This window comes from Bos indicus x Bos taurus, chromosome 12 (genome assembly GCF_003369695.1).
Source record: "Bos indicus x Bos taurus breed Angus x Brahman F1 hybrid chromosome 12, Bos_hybrid_MaternalHap_v2.0, whole genome shotgun sequence".
Classification (NCBI taxonomy): domain Eukaryota; kingdom Metazoa; phylum Chordata; class Mammalia; order Artiodactyla; family Bovidae; genus Bos; species Bos indicus x Bos taurus.
The window spans coordinates 20,898,622-20,914,652 of record NC_040087.1 but is presented as its reverse complement, the minus strand read 5'-3'; the positions used below and the strand labels follow the sequence as shown (position 1 = coordinate 20,914,652).

The following is a 16,031-nucleotide window of genomic DNA, read 5'->3' as shown; positions in this document are numbered from 1 at the left end:
TGTCATCCCCACAGAACGTGACCTCACCCTTTGGATTCAGCCCCTGCAGGCTTATTACAACCTGTAGTGATTAACAACTCATCCATGACACCTTGTTACAGTAAACAGTCAAATGCTTTAAAAGAATTATTTTAGCAATGACTAAATTCATGGAATAACACAAGCTTCCAATTCATTAGTGATCATCCTGGGGCAATTCACTGCAATCATGCTGTCCTAGATGTGTGAAGAAATTGGTTTGGTATGGTTAGAAAAAAATTTGTCTGGGGGTCGAGAAGGTCCTAGCTCTGTCACCACTATCTTGACATGTGACCTACCCAATATGTATCACTTAATCTAGGGGAAGAGCTTCCCTGGTGGCTCAGTGGTGAAAAATCTGCCTGCCAATGTAGAAGACTAAGAGACCTGGGTTCGATCCCTGGGTCAGGAAGATCCCCAGAGCAGGAAATGGCAACCTGCTCCAGTATTCTTGCCTGGAAAATCCCACAGACAGAGGAGCCTGGTGAGGCTACAGTTCATGGGGTCACAAAGAGTCAGACAGAATGCAGCGACTAAACAACTACAATAATCTAGGGGAAGGTGGCATTAGATAGAAGAATTAAGGTCCCTTTCAATTTAATCTTTTCTGTCCCCCACAGGGATTCTGAATTGTCCTCTTTTAATATCTTTCAGTTCAGTCACTCAGTCATGTCCGATTCTTTGTGACCCCAAGGACTGCAGCATGCCAGGCTTCCTTGTCCATCACCAACTCCATTACTCAAACACACGTCCAACAAGTCGGTGATGCCATCCAACCATCTCATCCTCTGTCGTCCCCTTCTCCTCCTGCCTTTTAATCTTTCCCAGCATCAGGGTCTTTTCCAATGAGTCAGCTCTTTGCATCAGGTGGCCAAAGTATTGGAGCTTCAGCTTCAGCATCAGTCCTTCCAATGAATATTCAGGACTGACTTCCTTTAGGATTGACTGGTTTGATCTTCTTGCAGTCTAAGGGAGTCTCAAGAGTCTTCTCCAACACCACAGTTCAAAAGCATCAATTCTTCAGCACTCAGCTTTCTTTAGACTCTAACTCTCACATCCATACATGACTACTGGAAAAGCAGGTCAGGAAGCAACAGTTAGAACTGGACATGGAACAACAGACTGGTTCTAAATAGGAAAAGGAGTTCATCAAGGCTGTATATTGTCACCCTGTTTCTTTAACTTATATGCAGAGTACATCATGAGAAACACTGGACTGGAAGAAACACAATCTGGAATCAAGATTGCCGGGAGAAATATCAATAACCTCAGATATGCAGATGATACCACCCTTATGGCAGAAAGTGAAGAGGAACTCAAAAGCCTCTTGATGAAAGTGAAAGAGGAGAGTGAAAAAGTTGGCTTAAAGCTCAACATTCAGAAAACAAAGATCATGGCATCTGGTCCCACCACTTCATGGGAAATAGATGGGGAAACAGTGCAAACAGTGTCAGACCTTATTTTGGGGGGCTCCAAAATCACTACAGATGGTGACTGCAGCCATGAAATTAAAAGACGCTTACTCCTTGGAAGGAAAGTTATGACCAACCTAGATAGCATATTCGAAAGCAGAGATGTTACTTTGCCAACAAAGGTTCATCTAGTCAAGGCTATGGTTTTTCCTGTGGTCATGTATGGATGTGAGTTGGACTGCGAAGAAGGCTGAGCGCCAAAGAATTGATGCTTTTGAACTGTGGTGTTGGAGAAGACTCTTGGGAGTCCCTTGGACTGCAAGGAGATCCAACCAGTCCATTCTGAAGGAGATCAGCCCTGGGATTTCTTTGGAAGGAATGATGCTAAAGCTGAAACTCCAGTACTTTGGCCACCTCATGCGAAGAGTTGACTCATTGGAAAAGACTCTGATGCTGGGAGGGATTGGGGGCAGGAGGAGAAGGGGACGACAGAGGATGAGATGGCTGGATGGCATCACTGAGTCGATGGACGTGAGTCTGAGTGAACTCCGGGAGTTGGTGATGGACAGGGAGGCCTGGCGTGCTGCGATTCATGGGGTCAAAGAGTCGGACACGACTGAGCGACTGATCTGATCTGATCTGACTAGATAGACCTTTGTGGCAAAGTAATGTCTCTGCTTTTTAATATGCTGTCTAGGGTTGGTCATAGCTTTTCTTCCAAGGAGGAAGTGTATTTTAATTTCATGGCTGCAATTATCATTGGCAGTGATTTTGGAGCCCCAAAAAATAAAGTCAGCCACTGTTTCCACTGTTTCTTCATCTATTTGCCATGAAGTGATGGAACTGGATGCCATGATCTTAGTTTTCTGAATGTTGAGTTTTAAGCCAACTTTTTCACTCTCCTCTTTCATTTTCATCAAGAGCTCTTTAGTTCTTTTTCACTTTCTGCCATAAGGGTGGTATCCTCTGCATATATGCGATTATTGATATTTTTCCTGGCAATCTTGATTCCAGCTTGTGCTTTATCCAGGCCAGCATTTCTCATGATGTACTATGCATATAAGTTAAATAAGCAGATGTACTATGCATATAAGTTAAATAAGCAGGGTGACAATATACAGCCTTGATGTACTCCTTTCCCGATTTGGAATCAGTCCATTGTTCCATGTTCGGTTCTATCTATTGCTTCTTGACCTGCATACAGATTTCTCAGGAGGCAGATAAAGTGGTCTGGTATTCCCATCTCTTTAAGAATTTTCCTTGGTTTGTTGTGATCTACACAGTCAAAGCCTTTGGTGTAGTCAATAAAGCAGAAGTAGATGTTTTTCTGGAACTCTCTTGCTTTTTGATGATCCAATGGATGTTGGCAATTTGATCTCTGGTTTCTCTGCCTTTTCTAAATCCAGTTTGAACATTAATATCTTTAGATACCTCCAAAGGCATCATTTTATACATTCACAAAATTGCTTCCTAAGCAACTGTTAGGACACAGTAAATAACATTAGGACGTTACAGTGTTAGGACACTGTAAATAACATTATTGCCTGGGTTGAATACTGTCCTCCCAAAATCCATATCCACCTGGAACCTCAGAATATGATTTTATTTGGAACGAAGGTCTCTGCAGATATAATTAGTTAAAACGAGATAATATTGGATGAGGGTAAGCCCTCCATCCAATGACTTATAAGAAGGTCATGTGAAGACACAGAGAGTAAGGCAATGTGCAGATGTGGGCAGGGCGACTTCCCTGGCGGTCCAGTGGTTAAGACTCTGAGCTTCCAATGCAGGGGGCAAGGGGCTGACCCCTGGTAAAGGAACTAAGATCCCACATCCTGCACTGCATGACCAAAACATAAAAAATAATAATCATTTTTTAAAATAACCCTTAATTAAAAAAATAAAAAAGATGCGGGCAGGGACTGGAGTGACCCATCTACCAGGCAAGGAACTCCAAGGATTCCAGCAGTCTCACAAACTTTCAGGAACACATAATATTTCTATTTAGGTTTTTCAGTTGTTTGCTTCATGTATCTATCTTACTAATTTCAGGAAGCAGAGTATGGACCTCAAATTCTTCTATACGCTTAAACCTGTCATTTAAACATAAGGTGCACTCATCACATCAACTGTTGAGAGTAATTTTATCCTTCTGGTTAAGTGCCCAACTGTGGCTGTAGCATCCTGAGTGGCAGGAACTGCAATGCCCTCGCTCTTTCCTTCAACAGACCTTTCACAAAGTTTCCATAGTGGCCCAGGAAACAACACGGAAGCTCGTGGCCTCTGCCTTCAGGCAGATGACAGTCAGGTGAAGCAAACAGACCCATAACCGAATGAGGCAACAGGCAGGAGGGAAAGCCTTGAACAGAGGCAGGAATGGCTCCTGACCAGCAGTGTGGGGTGAGGACAAAGCCCAGGCTCCAAGGCACACAGAGTCCCCAGCTCCACTAGGAGCTATTTCCTGGCTAAGTGAGCCGGGGAAGCATGTGAACTCTCTAGGCCTCAGTCTTATCCGAAAAATGTGAGTAATATCACCTACATCATAGAATTACTTTGAAGCTGTAATGAGGGAGTATACGTAAAGCAGAGTGCCTGATGGGCCTTCCCCAGTGGCTCAGCAGATAAGCAGTCTGACTGCTATGCAGGCAGTGAGGGTCGATTCCCGGGTTGGAAAGATCCCCTGCAGGAGGAAATGGTAATCCACTCCAGAATTCTGGCCTGGAAAATCCCACAGACAGAGGAAGAGGAACCTGGCGGGTTACAGTCCAAAGGGTCTCAAGGAATCAGACACGACTGAACACGCGCATGCAGAGTGCCTGGTACACAGTAACGCTCAATAAAGGTTCTCTTTCCTTTTTCATTCCCTTGGATAAATGATACAGACTCGAAGACTATAGTAACCACAAGAACTACCCAAACGGTAGTATCAAATCCATACATGGTCAATATCATTTACTTTTATACAGTAACTCTTATTCTGAATGCTCATTACTATACCGAGCAATCCTTTCCACTCATCACAATCAAACTTCCTGTAACACATATATGAAATTCATCTTCAAAGAACAGAGATTTTATAAACTTGGGGCCTTGTTCAAAAACTTTCCAGTGACTATGTATTTATCTTGGCAAGATTTTAATAAAACTCTTGGCTCCCTAACAGTTTTGGGTTTCTTTTTTTTTAAGTTTTTTCTGTTGTTAGTTTATTTACTTATTTGGCTGCACTGGGTCTTCCTTGCTGCACACAGGCTTTTTGTAGTTGCAGCAAACAGGGCTACTCTCTAATTGCAGTACTCTTTCTTCTCATTGTGGCGGCCTCTCTTGGTTCAGAGCACAGGCTCAAGGGTGCACAGGCTTAGTTGCCCTAAGGCATGTGGCATCTTCCCAGATCAGGGATCGAACCCATTTCCCCTGCATTGGCAGGTAGATTCCTAACCACTGGACTACTACGGGACTCCCTCCCTAACAGTTTGGATGAAGAAGGAAAAATATAAAGATGAGCATGAGTTCCCCCCACCCCGCCCCCATGCCATTCATTGTGCCTAAAATACCTTTTCCTTCCTATCTTTATCAGTCTCCATGGAGCCACCCCAGACTGTTCTCCACTACTTTCTTCTGACCTCACTGGCTTGCCACCATCACGTTTACCAGTGTGGTGGTACTCCTCCTGTATTTTTTTTTTTTACTTTGTGTTATTAATATTTATTTCATAACTTCACTTTTCATTCTGCCCCAAGCTGAACAAGCTCTTTGACATCAGGAGTCACATGTTAGAGCTGAGCAGAAGGGTTTGCACACAGTTGATATTTACATATTTGTTGGCTGATTAGAATACACAAGGCATTATGACAGAAAAAAATTTTTAAGTCCCACTTCATCATGAATAGCAGTTAGCACAATCTGACTGACTTCTTTCAACATTAAAACAGAAGGCGTTTCTGAAAACTCAAATGCAGGATGAATTATTGGCATAACTTCTTCCCCTGTAGAAGTTAGTTCCATTCTGAAAATCATTTTGAATAGCAAGAGAACTGTACAAATAAACTATCTCAGAATTTAAGCAGGTACTTATTACAACCAACTATATTAATATATACTAAGGGATGGAGCCAAAGCAAAAACAATACCCAGCTGTGGATGTGACTGGTGATAGAAGCAAGGTCCGATGCTGTAAAGAGCAATATTGCACAGGAACCTGGAATGTCAGGTCCATGAATCAAGGCAAATTGGAAGTGGTCAAACGAGAGATGGCAAGAGTGAATGTCAACATTCTAGGAATCAGCGAACTGAAATGGACTGGAATGGGTGAATTTAACTCAGATGACCATTATATCTACTACTGCAGGCAGGAATCCCTCAGAAGAAATGGAGTGGCCATCATAGTCAACAAAAGAGTCCGAAATGCAGTACTTGGATACAATCTCAAAAACGACAGAATGATCTCTGTTTGTTTCCAAGGCAAACCATTCAATATCACAATAATCCAAGTCTATGCCCCAACCAATAACGCTGGAGAACCTGAAGTTGAATGGTTCTATGAAGACCTACAAGACCTTTTAGAACTAACACCCAAAAAAGATGTCCTTTTCATTATAGGGGACTGGAATGCAAAAGCAGCAAGTCCAGAAACACCTGGAGTAACAGGCAAATTTGGCCTTGGAATACGGAATGAAGCAGGGCAAAGACTGATAGAGTTTTGCCAAGAAAATGCACTGGTCATAGCAAACACCCTCTTCCAACAACACAAGAGAAGGCTCTATACATGGACATCACCAGATGGTCAACACCGAAATCAGATTGATTATATTCTTTGCAGCCAAAGATGGAGAAGCTCTATACAGTCAGCAAAAACAAGACCAGAAGCCAACTGTGGCTCAGACCATGAACTCCTTATTGCCAAATTCAGACTTAAATTGAAGAAAGTAGGGAAAACCACTAGACCATTCAGGTATGACCTAAATCAAATCCCTTATGATTATACATTTATAATACAGATATTATAAATCTATTTCTCAGATTTAAGGGCCTAGATCTGATAGATAGACTGCCTGGTGAACTATGGAATGAGATTTGTGACATTGTACAGGAGACAGGGATCAAGACCATTCCCATAGAAAAGAAATGCAAAAAAGCAAAATGGCTGTCTGGGGAGGCCTTACAAATAGCTGTGAAAAGAAGAGAAGCGAAAAGCAAAGGAGAAAAGGAAAGATATAAACATCTGAATGCAGAGTTCCAAAGAATAGCAAGAAGAGATAAGAAAGCCTTCTTCAGCAATCAATGCAAAGAAATAGAGGAAAACAACAGAATGGGAAAGACTATGGATCCTTCAAGAAAATCAGAGATACCAAAGGAACATTTCATGCAAAGATGAGCTTGATAAAGGACAGAAATGGTATGGACCTAACAGAAGCAGAAGATATTAAGAAGAGATGGCAAGAATACACAGGAGAACTGTACAAAAAAGATCTTCACGACCCAGATAATCACGATGGTGTGATCACTCACCTAGAGACAGACATCCTGGAATGTGAAGTCAAGTGGGCCTTAGAAAACATCACTATGAACAAAGCTAGTGGAGGTGATGGAATTCCAGTTGAGCTATTCCAAATCCTGAAAGATGATGCTGTGAAAGTGCTGCACTCAATCTGCCAGCAAATTTGGAAAACTCAGCAGTGGCCACAGGACTGGAAAAGGTCAATTTTCATTCCAATCCCAAAGAAAGGCAATGCCAAAGAATGCTTAAACTACCTCACAATTGCACTCATCTCACACGCTAGTAAAGTAATGCTCAAAATTCTCCAAGCCAGGCTTCAGCAATATGTGAACCGTGAACTTCCTGATGTTCAAGCTGGTTTTAGAAAAGGCAGAGGAACCAGAGATCAAATTGCCAACATCTGCTGGATCATAGAAAAAGCAAGAGAATTCCAGAAAAACATCTATTTCTGCTTTATTGACTATGCCAAAGCCTTTGACTGTGTGGATCACAAGAAACTGTGGAAAATTCTGAAAGAGATGGGAATACCAGACCACCTGACCTGCCTCTTGAGAAATTTGTATGCAGGTCAGGAAGCAACAGTTAGAACTGGACATGGAACAACAGACTGGTTCCAAATAGGAAAAGGAGTTCGTCAAGGCTGTATATTGTCACCCTGCTTATTTAACTTCTATGCAGAGTACATCATGAGAAACGCTGGACTGGAAGAAACACAATCTGGAATCAAGATTGCCGGGAGAAATATCAATAACCTCAGATATGCAGATGATACCACCCTTATGGCAGAAAGTGAAGAGGAACTCAAAAGCCTCTTGATGAAAGTGAAAGAGGAGAGTGAAAAAGTTGGCTTAAAGCTCAACATTCAGAAAACAAAGATCATGGCATCTGGTCCCACCACTTCATGGGAAATAGATGGGGAAACAGTGCAAACAGTGTCAGACTTTATTTTAGGGGACTCCAAAATCACTACAGATGGTGACTGCAGCCATGAAATTAAAAGACGCTTACTCCTTGGAAGGAAAGTTATGACCAACCTAGATAGCATATTCGAAAGCAGAGATGTTACTTTGCCAACAAAGGTTCGTCTAGTCAAGGCTATGGTTTTTCCTGTGGTCATGTATGGATGTGAGAGTTGGACTGTGAAGAAGGCTGAGCGCCGAAGAATTGATGCTTTTGAACTGTGGTGTTGGAGAAGACTCTTGAGAGTCCCTTGGACTGCAAGGAGATCCAACCAGTCCATTCTGAAGGAGATGAGCCCTGGGATTTCTTTGGAAGGAATGATGCTAAAGCTGAAACTCCAGTACTTTGGCCACCTCATGCGAAGAGTTGACTCATTGGAAAAGACTCTGATGCTGGGAGGGAGGGATTGGGGGCAGGAGGAGAAGGGGACGACAGAGGATGAGATGGCTGGATGGCATCACTGACTCGATGGACGTGAGTCTGAGTGAACTCCGGGAGTTGGTGATGGACAGGGAGGCCTGGTGTGCTGTGATTCATGGGGTCGCAAAGAGTTGGACACGACTGAGTGACTGATCTGATCAGATATATACTTAGTCAACAACTTATTTAACAAATTATTCACTGAGTCCCTAATTTGTACTACAAAGAACCACACTAGCTAAGATCCAGTGGGAGAGGAGATGGATAAAATACTGGCCAGTTTCTTAGTGAACACTTTAATGGAGGAGACAGACTTAAAACTTTTCACAAAATAGGTTAAATAAGCATTATGATGTAACTAACCTACCGAGTATTACATGTGATAAATTTTAATTGGGAGGCCTCAGGAACCACTAGTCCAAGAAAAAAGGAAAAAAAGAAAGAGAGAAAAGACGACATTTGAACAAGACCTTGAGAGATAACTGGGACTGTCGACCAGGATGGTGGAAGGAGCCTCTGGGCTACACGATCAGAAAGAACAAAAGCTATGGACATGAAAATAAACCACCTTCAGCTTTGCTTCTCTCAGTAGGTGATCTAACTTGCTGCTTCACGAGAGAAATAAAAGGTCATTTCTCTCTTATATCTCAAAACAGCCTTTGTCTTTCCCTACCTTAAAAATTAAGTCTCCCCACTCTTTCCCAAACCTAAGTTCTCCACATTGTTCTGGACCCTCTGGGTGCTCGTCTACCATCACACCTTGCTGTAGCACTCACTCTCTCTCTCCTACCCTCTCCTTTTGTGGCCAAACTTTTGAAAGAATGGTCTCTCTTTGTGTTACCTCTATTTCATTTTTTTAAAGATTGTGTTTGTTTATTTTTGGCTGTGCTCCGTCTGTGCTGATGCTCAGGCTTTTCTCTAGCTGCAGTGAGTGGGACCTACTCTCTAGATGCGGTGTGCGGGCTTCTCATTGCGGTGGCTTCTCTTGCGGAGCACAGGCTCCAGGGCATGGGGGCTTCAGTGGCTGTGGCTCCCTGGCTCTAGAGCACTGGCTCAATAGTTGTGGCTCAGAGGCTTAGCTGCCCCACAACATGTGGGATTTTCCCGGATCAGGGATCAAACCTGTGTCTCCCCCTATATTAGCAGGCAGATTCTTTACCACTGAGCCACCAGGGAAGCCCTCTACTTCATTTTTAATACACTGCTCAGTTACACAAGGTTAACTGCCTCTTCAATCTCTTTTATGCAGCAAAATAAAGTGAAATAAGGATTTACTTTCTGTGTTTTAAAGTAAGTGAACCAATAGTATTTCTTCTAAAATATATTTGGTATATTTAGGAAACAGAATATTTACGGTCTCTGAAAAGAATTTCTCATGTCCAGCAAGTAAACTATTCAATAGGTGAGATTCTGTAAGTATTTTTAGTAAAGAACCTCGTATTGTAGTGATCAATGAGAATTCTGAACATTAAACACCCTGTTCTCTCACTATATTGTTCCCTAATACAGAACTCTTTACAATTCTTCAGATGAAAACAGGTAGGGTATACAATTCATCTTCTTCAGCAATATACAAGAGAGAATTTTAAGGAAATTATTTCATTCAAGCCAGAGTCTTAATCTTTTTTAGAAGATCAAGTAAGATGAGATTTGGTATCTTGACACCAAGCTGACACATCCAGAGAACCATTTTGGTCCAGTTCCTCACTATGATCCAGTTTTCTGGCAATTTCATTTACTAAAGGAATAATGATTCAATAAATAGCCAGAACTCTCCAGAACTTACTTTGCTCACCTGTCTTGCCTTCAAAGCCAAATTTATCAGCACCCATCAATCCCCAGTACTGACTTCACAAAATGCAAAGAATCTCTTATATGCTATACACACAGAGGTTTTTCACAGATAGTGTCACAGGTACTATTGCATGAACTGCTGGCAATAAATGGATCTCAGCTCATCTTTTCAGATTTTCTCTTGTGATGAAACTTCAGCTCACTGAACAATCCAATTATCTCTCCTTGCCTTTTAAAAGTAAATTTATACTGCACACACCACACTTGTTACAAATGGTTCTCTTTAAAAAAGACAACAATCTGTATCATGACCTTCAATTCCATCCTAAGGAACAGGGTTTACAGACCTCCCAAATGCATTAGCTCTTATAGGACTTCTGTAAATATTTGGCAAAGGACTGATTGTTATTTGTAACAATATTGTTAAAATATTGTTAAAATTTCCATAACAACCACCCAACAAATGTTTTCACTAAAGATCAAATAGCAAATGTCAGGGTCACCTCTTCAGACCCGGAAGCAGGGCTGGGTCAAGACCAGAAAGGAAGACCCACATTCCATGTATCTAAATTTGTTAAAAGTTTTAAGTTAAGTTAAACTATTAGATATGGTCTCTTCCTCCAATTGGTCTCTTCCTCCAATCTAGACAAACATACCTTCAACGACTTGGAGGCACAGGTATAAAGTCAGAATTTTTAGGCCCTTTGAAGTTCCCTGTCATAGTGTGGTAACAGGAGAGGGCCAACCCAGGCCCCTTTCCACTCCCAGTTCCCCCAGTTCCACCGACACCTTGAGGGGCCTTGTCCACCCATGCGGACATCCTACCCACCTCAAATCACTGCCCCTGAACCACCCTTCAGGCTAAGGGCACACTTATTAGTTTTATCCTCCTCAGGACAGATCCAGGGAAAAGGCCCATGGAGGCCCTACAAGCAGGCCCTAAGCTCTTTGGGGGCAGGAAGTATCCAGAGTCAAGTACCCAGAGAATGGGTGTGAGTGGAGTGAGGGCTGAGGCTGGACACAACCTCTGGCCCCTCAGATCCTTCATCCTGTGGGGAGGTGTGCCAGAGAGGGGTCCTCTAATTCCCAGGTCCCAGAGCAGGGCCTCTCTTGCCCACGAGTAAAGACAACACTGGAGAATTTACCAGATCAACCATGTTACTAGTTAATATACTAGTTGAAAATAAATATATAAAAAGATGATTTAAGTCATAAAACCTGAAATTCCAATCTCTGATCACTTCAGTTCCCTCAAGATCTCTAACCAATGGGTCTAATGTTTATCTGGATCTACTCAACAGACTAAATCTAGGTCCTGTGCTTTCTTAACAAACTTGTACAAATGGACAGAATTCTATTCACATGTTAGAGGACGGTAAAGAAGACCCCAAGGAGCAGGAGAAAGAAGGAGGTCAACATCAAGTATCAAAGTTGAGATCAGACACCCAGGTCTAGGAGAGCGTTTTCCTCATGTCCTGTCACTTACATGGGGCCACATATGGCGCCAGGCTTAACCATCTCATCAAAGCTGCTGGCATCACAGCTTGCTCTTGCCAACCCCCAGAACCAGGTAGTTCACCCCATGGCCTTATAATGCCCCTATTTTAACCGCCGTGAAGGTGAACATGTCTATCAAGCTGAATGTCATTGGCATTTGATACTGATGACAGCTCTCCCTGCACCTTACCAGTATTTGCTGCACTGCAATTTCCACTTAACTTGGCAAGAAAATTAATTTGCTAATTTGAAAAAAAAAACCACTAATAAATAATTTTCATCACAATACACATATACATAGTCCACAGGAGGGGGAAGTATTTCAACTGGAAATCTTATTTACGGGTACTTACTGAGATTGTACCATTGTCTAGACCTATGGACAGTCTTCTTGTTTCCGGGTTAAAAGACATGCATGAACATGGAGCTGAAAGAAATGAACATGTTGATGAAATTAACAAAACGATGATGCTCGTGGATTCAGGAGTGACTGACTAGCTCAAAGTGTGTGGCTACTTTCCCCGCCCCCCCACTATTTCCTGACAAACAGTTCATAGAACTCCCGCTCACAAAAAGTAAAAACAATAATTTTACCACTAACCCCGAGTTTTTCAGTTATCCTTTTAACGACTGTAACAAGTAAGACACTCAAACTGGACAGGTTCCAAGGCGCATGGTCTTGCCTGTTCTGTCAATACCAGTCTAAATTTGCTCGAGTAGATTAACAACACTGCGCTGTGTGAGCCTTCTGTCACCAACCTCTCTCTTCCATGAAAACCCCATCTTTAATGGAAATAATCCATTTTTTCTGAACTAGGGACATAAAAGAAAGATCTTATTTCCGTCCCCCTCCTTGCCCTGCACACAAATGAACAGAAATCTTTTTTTTTTTTTTAATTCAGAACTGATTTGTGGCATGTGGACTAACAGAAGTCTTTTACTGTCAGTACTCAAAGCAGAGGCAGGAGGCTGCTAATTGGGGAAAGGCTTGGAGGCTTTGTCTCAATCTAAAAGAAAACCAGCTCAACACAGGGCCAGGCTCCAGAGAAAAGAAGTCAGGTGAGTCAGTTCACCCAGACCTGGACGGGGCCTCCCTGCCGGGTGGGACTGACCCCCTCGCTACCACCACGCCTGGGTGAAGGGAGCAGGCTTGGAAACCCCAAATTGCCAGGTCAGTTTCCAGTTGCCAGCCCCTTCTCTATGCTTACTAGTAAGAATGGGGGCCTTTTGACAACTTTATTTCATATCGAAATGGTGCTCTACAAAGCTCAACATAACTTACACTCATTTTTCTTTTATTTATTTTGGCTATACCACATGGCATATGGGATCTTAGTACTCCAATCAGGGACCAAACCCACTTCCCCTCCACTGGAAGCTAAGAGTCTTAACCACTGGATTGCCATAGACGTCCTCAACATAATTTTTCACAATAGCCCTACAGGTCATGAATTACCCATCATCAAAATCATAATCAACATCAAATATTTTTATTCACATTTTAAAGTTATGATTAGATGTCTTAACCAAGGTCACACAGGGTAAAAAAAAAGCTAAAGGAGGTTCAAAGACAGATTTCAAACACACAGTCCTATTTTCAAATACCTTTAAACTATAAAAAAAAAAAAACACACACACTTCAAGTTCTACTAACAGAACCACTTCATAAACACTTGGTAACATCTTTTTGATTCTCTATACAAGGGCCATGACCAACAACAACAAAATCCTCTGAACTGCAAAAACTACTTACTTTTTCTAATTTTGAGACATGATATATTTAATAAATAGAAACATACCCCACCACCAAAACTTTCACCAATATAGCAGAATATCTTCTTTTGCTTTAGCCACAAATTTAAACTAGACTCCCAAAAGAACACTGCTGGGAGAAAAGCAATCAAACAATATTTAATGTGCTGCCCTAAGAAAGCCAGTCTTACTCATCTTTGGCCTATAAACTCTGTTGGCAAAATCTCTACACACATGCTAAGATGCCAGGTCTCATAATCCCATACATGTGTGCAGGATTAAAATTTAATGATTCCATGGAAAACTATCATGTTAGCTGAAAAAAGCAAAAGAAAAAATTATACTGATTATAGTACTACATAAAGGACACATACGTAAAAATACACATGGAAAAACTCAACACAGTTCTTAAGTTTGAGAGACATGAGTATTTCTATAACATGGTCATTACTTATTATTTTGCTATTCTTGTTAAAAATTTTAAATATCTAACAATTTATTATAAGTATGCGTATATGAAGCAAAATTGGACTGCAGTCCAAGTGGCTACACATAATAAAGAAAAATCTCATCACTCAGCTGCCTCCCTGACCATGTAAAAGTATTTCCTATGATTTACTTGAAAGTTCCTATCCGGTTATGTAATAATTAGAAAACCCACTGATCTCTTGAATGTGATTTAAAGGACTTTTTTTTCCAGAATACTGCGCAAGCTACCCTTAAATCAACACTGCTATTTTGTTATTCCTTATTTTATCCCCATTAACTAAATTTTTTGTCATTCTTCAACAAAAATTTAGAATGCTTACTATGTTCAAGACATTTGATGCAATGATATGTAAGATATTATAGCTGTCATCAAGGAATTGATGGATTATGACACCAACTATATATAGGAGCCATAATATAAAACTTGTCCCCAATGTCACCTCCTTGGTTCACATCACTTTATACTGATAGTAAGAAATGCCTTCAGAATGCAAAAGGGAAAAAACCTTTCCTAAGTAAGTAAAAGAAGCTTTAACAGAAGTTCTGTTGTTGCAGAACCCATATGATAGAACTCATGTGGGGGGGATTGACAGAGACTGAGATATTACCTCCCAGGTGCCCCCAAAAGTGTAAACATTCTTTCAAAGAGGCATTATGGTAAAACACCAAAAAAACCCCTGCAAAAAACCTTGTGTGTGTGTGTGTGTGTGTGAAGACTTTCAGTATGTAAGTCTTATGATGCTTTTCAAACCACTTCCTGATTATAACATTCCCACAGGAAGAGGCCCTGGGTTGGTTACCCACAGGCGATGCAGGGCCAAAGAGGAAAGAAGTGGATTGAAAGAAATATTGGGACTTCCCTGGTGGTCCAGTGATTCAGAATCTGACTTCCAATGTAGGGTCCATTCCGGATTGAAAAACTAGGATCCTACATGCCAAAGGGCAACTAAGCCCATTCCCCATCACAAGAGAAGCCCCGAAGAGGCAACAAAGACCCAGAGCAACCGAAATTAAAAAAAATAAATATAAACCACCTTACTTAAAAAACAAAAAGAAATATCGATGCCCACATTTGTTGTTATAGTAAGTGTCTTTCCATTTTGGGGTTGAGGGAGTAGATAAATTGACACAGAGATCCTTCTAACTTCAACTAACCAGAAATTAATTGAAAAAGCAACCTCTGAAAGACTAGTGCCATGGTCCATATACAGTAAGCCCCTATTCATCCCTGCAAAAAAATATCAAAGGGCAAGATTGCCTGAGGAAGCATAATAAGACACAGTAAAGTAATAATTATGACCACATGGTCGAGGGAATCCTGCAGAAGGAAGAATAAGGGAATAAAGAAACAAAATATGATTTAGACACAATATTTGTAGCCAGGTTGCAAAAACATGATATTTCACAAAGAAGAATTCAGCTATAACAACTAATAATTCTCCAGTCAATGAAGAAATAATTGGGTCTTTCTGACGGCTGAAAGTTCAGGTAAGAGGTGAACTTGGTTGAGAGACTGTTCTATTCGCCTACCTTAAACATGCATTCTCCAATCGTCAAGCAAAGTGGCTGGCTGAAATACATTTTATCTAGAAATAAGGGAAGGAGCTTCCACCCCCAGTGGTAAAGAATCCACCTGCTAACACAAGAGATGCAGGTTTCGATCCCTGAACCAGGAAGGTCCCACATGCCAATGTCAACTAAGCCCGTGTGCCACGACTATGGAGCCTGTGCCCCAGAGCCCAGGAGCTGCAACCAGTGAGCCTACATGCCACAGCTCCTGAAGCCGGTGCGACCTAGAGCCTGTGCCCTGCAGCAAGAGAACCCCACTGCAATGAGAAGTCCGGGTACCACAACCGGAGAGTACCCCCACTCACCAAAACCGGAGAAAAGCCTGAGCAGCACTGAAGACCCAGCACAGCCACAAATAAATACATAAATAGAATTATTAACTTTTTTTTTTAATGAAGAAACAAGAGAAGTCTCATTTTCCAAGTTGTCTGATCAAGACTGGCCATCTCCCTACTCAGTCTGGGACTGCTGCTGCTGCCGCGTCACTTCAGTCGTGTCCGACTCTGTGCGACCCCAATAGACGACAGCGCACCAGGCTCCCCCGTCCCTGGGATTCTCCAGGCAAGAACACTGGAGTGGGTTGCCATTTCCTTCTCCAATGCATGAAAGTGAAAAGTGAAAGTGAA

General features: G+C 41.8%; 1 protein-coding gene across 2 annotated transcripts in view; it reads right to left on the bottom strand.

Annotated features, from left to right (window-relative positions):
* WDFY2 (WD repeat and FYVE domain containing 2) overlaps positions 1–16,031 on the bottom strand; it is a 187,137-nt gene that overhangs the window by 84,645 nt on the left and 86,461 nt on the right. For both annotated transcript variants that reach the window (XM_027557317.1, XM_027557316.1), the window contains exon 3: positions 11,949–12,022. In XM_027557317.1, coding sequence (XP_027413118.1) covers positions 11,949–12,022 — 74 coding nt within the window. The remainder of the gene's footprint in view (positions 1–11,948; positions 12,023–16,031) is intronic.